General features: G+C 42.0%; 1 protein-coding gene across 1 annotated transcript in view; it reads right to left on the bottom strand.

Moving 5' to 3' along the window:
* Positions 1-2,765, bottom strand: part of LOC116083195 (stefin-1-like) — a 5,693-nt gene extending 2,928 nt beyond the window's left edge. Inside the window, exon 1 of the mRNA XM_031359988.1 lies at positions 2,437-2,765. Within this exon, the coding sequence (XP_031215848.1) occupies positions 2,437-2,499 (63 nt within the window). The 5' untranslated portion in view covers positions 2,500-2,765. The remainder of the gene's footprint in view (positions 1-2,436) is intronic.
* Between the last annotated feature and the right edge of the window lie 145 nt (positions 2,766-2,910).

The following is a 2,910-nucleotide window of genomic DNA, read 5'->3' on the forward strand; positions in this document are numbered from 1 at the left end:
GTAAACACAAAGTAAATAGCACATAGTAGAGATTTTCTCTGGCTCCTTCAGATTACTCTAGGAATACAAGACCCCCTCTGGCGTGACACTGTGTGGGGACCCAATAGACCATAATCTCAGAGGAGTAGACTGAATTTCCTGATTTAATAAGGGTGTTTCATAATATCTGACCTGTAGTGTTCTTTGTAGGGGAATGATTGCTGTGATTGAGAAAATGCTTCCTAAAAATAAACATTTTACTGTCTGCTTCTCTGCCTCTCAACACTTAGTGGGAGGTGTCCCCTCAGGCTGTCTCCTGCAAGACAGGACAGATGAATGACATCTGGGAACTGAGCCACCACCCTCTACCTGTTCACTTGACAGTAAAGGGATTGGCAGGAGTGCCTAATGTCTCTTTGGTCTTAAACCTGTGATCATGAAACCGTGCTTAATTAAGGCCTATTTTATAACATTCCCTAGATATTTTGTTTTTTTTTCTACACTGCGAATTTGGGGACAATAGAGGCCTTTTCTTCCACCTTTATGTAGCTTCTACCAGTTCATAGCCAGATGCTCAATACCTAGGAGTGACTACGGAAATGTCCCTATGTAATGGCTATGCATCTCCATGGTGATTTAATCCTGAGGCCCTGGCCTCCACAGAGAACCAAGTTTGCTGCATTCCTTCCCCTTATTCCTGCAGCTCTCCACAGTGTGCTAAGGATATGCAATGGGAAAGGACAGGTTAGTGGCTCAACTGGGAGACTCTTAAGCATTTTAAGTCTTGGCTTTATCATCTAAACATAGGATAGGATGCATGTTGCCTTCCTGGGGACTTTGAAAATCAACTGAGAGATGGAACAGAAACCAAGGCTTTTAAAACAGCACAGCTCCTTCCTGGGTAAGGTGATCTCCGGTAAGGTGATCTCGGGAGGGTAGAGGCAAAAGAATTACTGGAACTTGTGAGGTTTAGATTACTCTGAGCAATAGGAAAACACCTGTTTCAAAAGAATAATTATTCCAGATAACCAGATGACCAGCTATTAAGAAAATCAATAAAATCTCCTGTAAGTGTTTTATTTCAAATAACTGTATTTTCCTGTCTATCCCCTTCAGCCCTGGTTCCTGGAACAGGGAGATTTTTATTTCACTGAACAGAAATATCAACCATGATTCATCTGTGCATATTTGTTTTTGAAACACTTTTTATGCATGTTATTTCAGTTAGTCCTTTTAGATCTTTCTTCTTAAAGGTGAAATGGAGAACTTTTCCTTGGCCTCCTGTTTTAAGGCCCCATCTCCTTCAATCCTAGGCTGCTCAATATATCAGGTCCTACAGGAAAGTGAAATCATGGATAGGAATGCCCACTCTCCCAGAGACCTTGGAAGAAGTATGGACACACAGGCCCATCTAGCCCTCTTCCATCAGATCAGCATTTAATCTAGAGTGACAGGTAACTCATATGCACATTTAAGGTTGAGAACACCAACTTGATGTGACGATTCTAATGAAGATTTAAAGATTTTATATGCCTCAAAAATAAAATGCTCCAAGATATTTATTGAATAATCCTATAGGTGAGGACCATTTATCCTCAAATATTTAGTCATTAATTTTAAGACTGTGACCCCCTCTAGAATGTTCAGTGCCCTAAGCATTAAGGCTCCCCTCTGTTCTACTCACATAAAATCTGATGGTGCCCAGCATGGTGGCACATGCCTGTAATCCCAGCACTTGAGAAGCTGAGGCAGCAGGAGTGCTTTGGGTTTGAGGCTAGCCTGAGTTACCTGCAGGATAGACCATCTAGGAAGACCAAGTCTCAAACAAACACACAAACGCTTAAGCAAATGATAAATCAAACTGATCTTGTCCTCCAGGATGACTCAGTTTCAAAGAAGAAAACAAAGTGATGTAAAAAAATAAAGTGACAGGTTGCAAACCTACCTTCATGATTCTCCTTTGTAAAACAGCAACACGATTCATGTTTTTATAGAGATGATAGTTAAGCAGCATGTATTAACCTGCCAGAAACACTGAGTTCTATTCTGACTGACGGTTTGGTGGGCATAGCACCCTGGAATCAGCTCAGAGGTCCTTAACAACCTTAGGAGCCTCCATGTATCAGCTTCAGACAGTGGGACTGGAAAACTCCATCAGTAATTAGAGCTCCTGGGATCAGACATGTGAGGTGTAGATGATCCAGCATGAATTCACCTTCAGCTACTGGGGAAACTGAGGCTGCAGGAAAGAGTTTGGCTTGGCCGATTTTACTCTTGGGATGTTAAAATTTCTCTGAAAGGCTTAATGTTCCACTTTTAGCTGTATAAATGTCTGAGCAAAATCATATATTTCTGGTTTCTGTCATTTCCCACACTCTCAACGCAGGGCCAAATTATAAATCACATTTTGGAAGTTTGGATTGGGATCAAGCTTTTTCCTCAAGCTCATTGACTCACCTTGTCAACAATCGCCTGGATTTCTGGGGTGGCAGGTTTGGCCTCTGAAACTCCTCCGTACATTGTTTTGATAAGTTGCTTCTTCGCTGGGTTGGACACTGAGAAGAAGTGATCTGGCAAGCACTGAGAGTCAGGATTTTAAAGGTATCTGTAAACTCCTCCTCTAATGTCTTATCTCCACATTATCTGAGGGAATGGGGAAATGAGTGTGGCCTCAAGCAAGTCTTACTGCATTCCATACAGGAAATGGTGAGTGGAGTTGGGGGGAAATGAGGTGGGGGACGTGAGCAAGCATGTGTGCCCTGGACTCATGTGTGGTGAGCATGGTTCCTCCCTGCACTCTCTGTGCCAATAATGTCATCATGTTGTGTCACAGGAAGAAGGACATGATTAACCCGAGTTTCTAAATATCTTAACACTTGAAGGGTTCTTTAAAGAGAATACTTAATAATATCAAGGCTGGTTGTGCAGAAT

Source organism: Mastomys coucha, unplaced genomic scaffold (genome assembly GCF_008632895.1).
Source record: "Mastomys coucha isolate ucsf_1 unplaced genomic scaffold, UCSF_Mcou_1 pScaffold12, whole genome shotgun sequence".
Classification (NCBI taxonomy): Eukaryota; Metazoa; Chordata; class Mammalia; order Rodentia; family Muridae; genus Mastomys; species Mastomys coucha.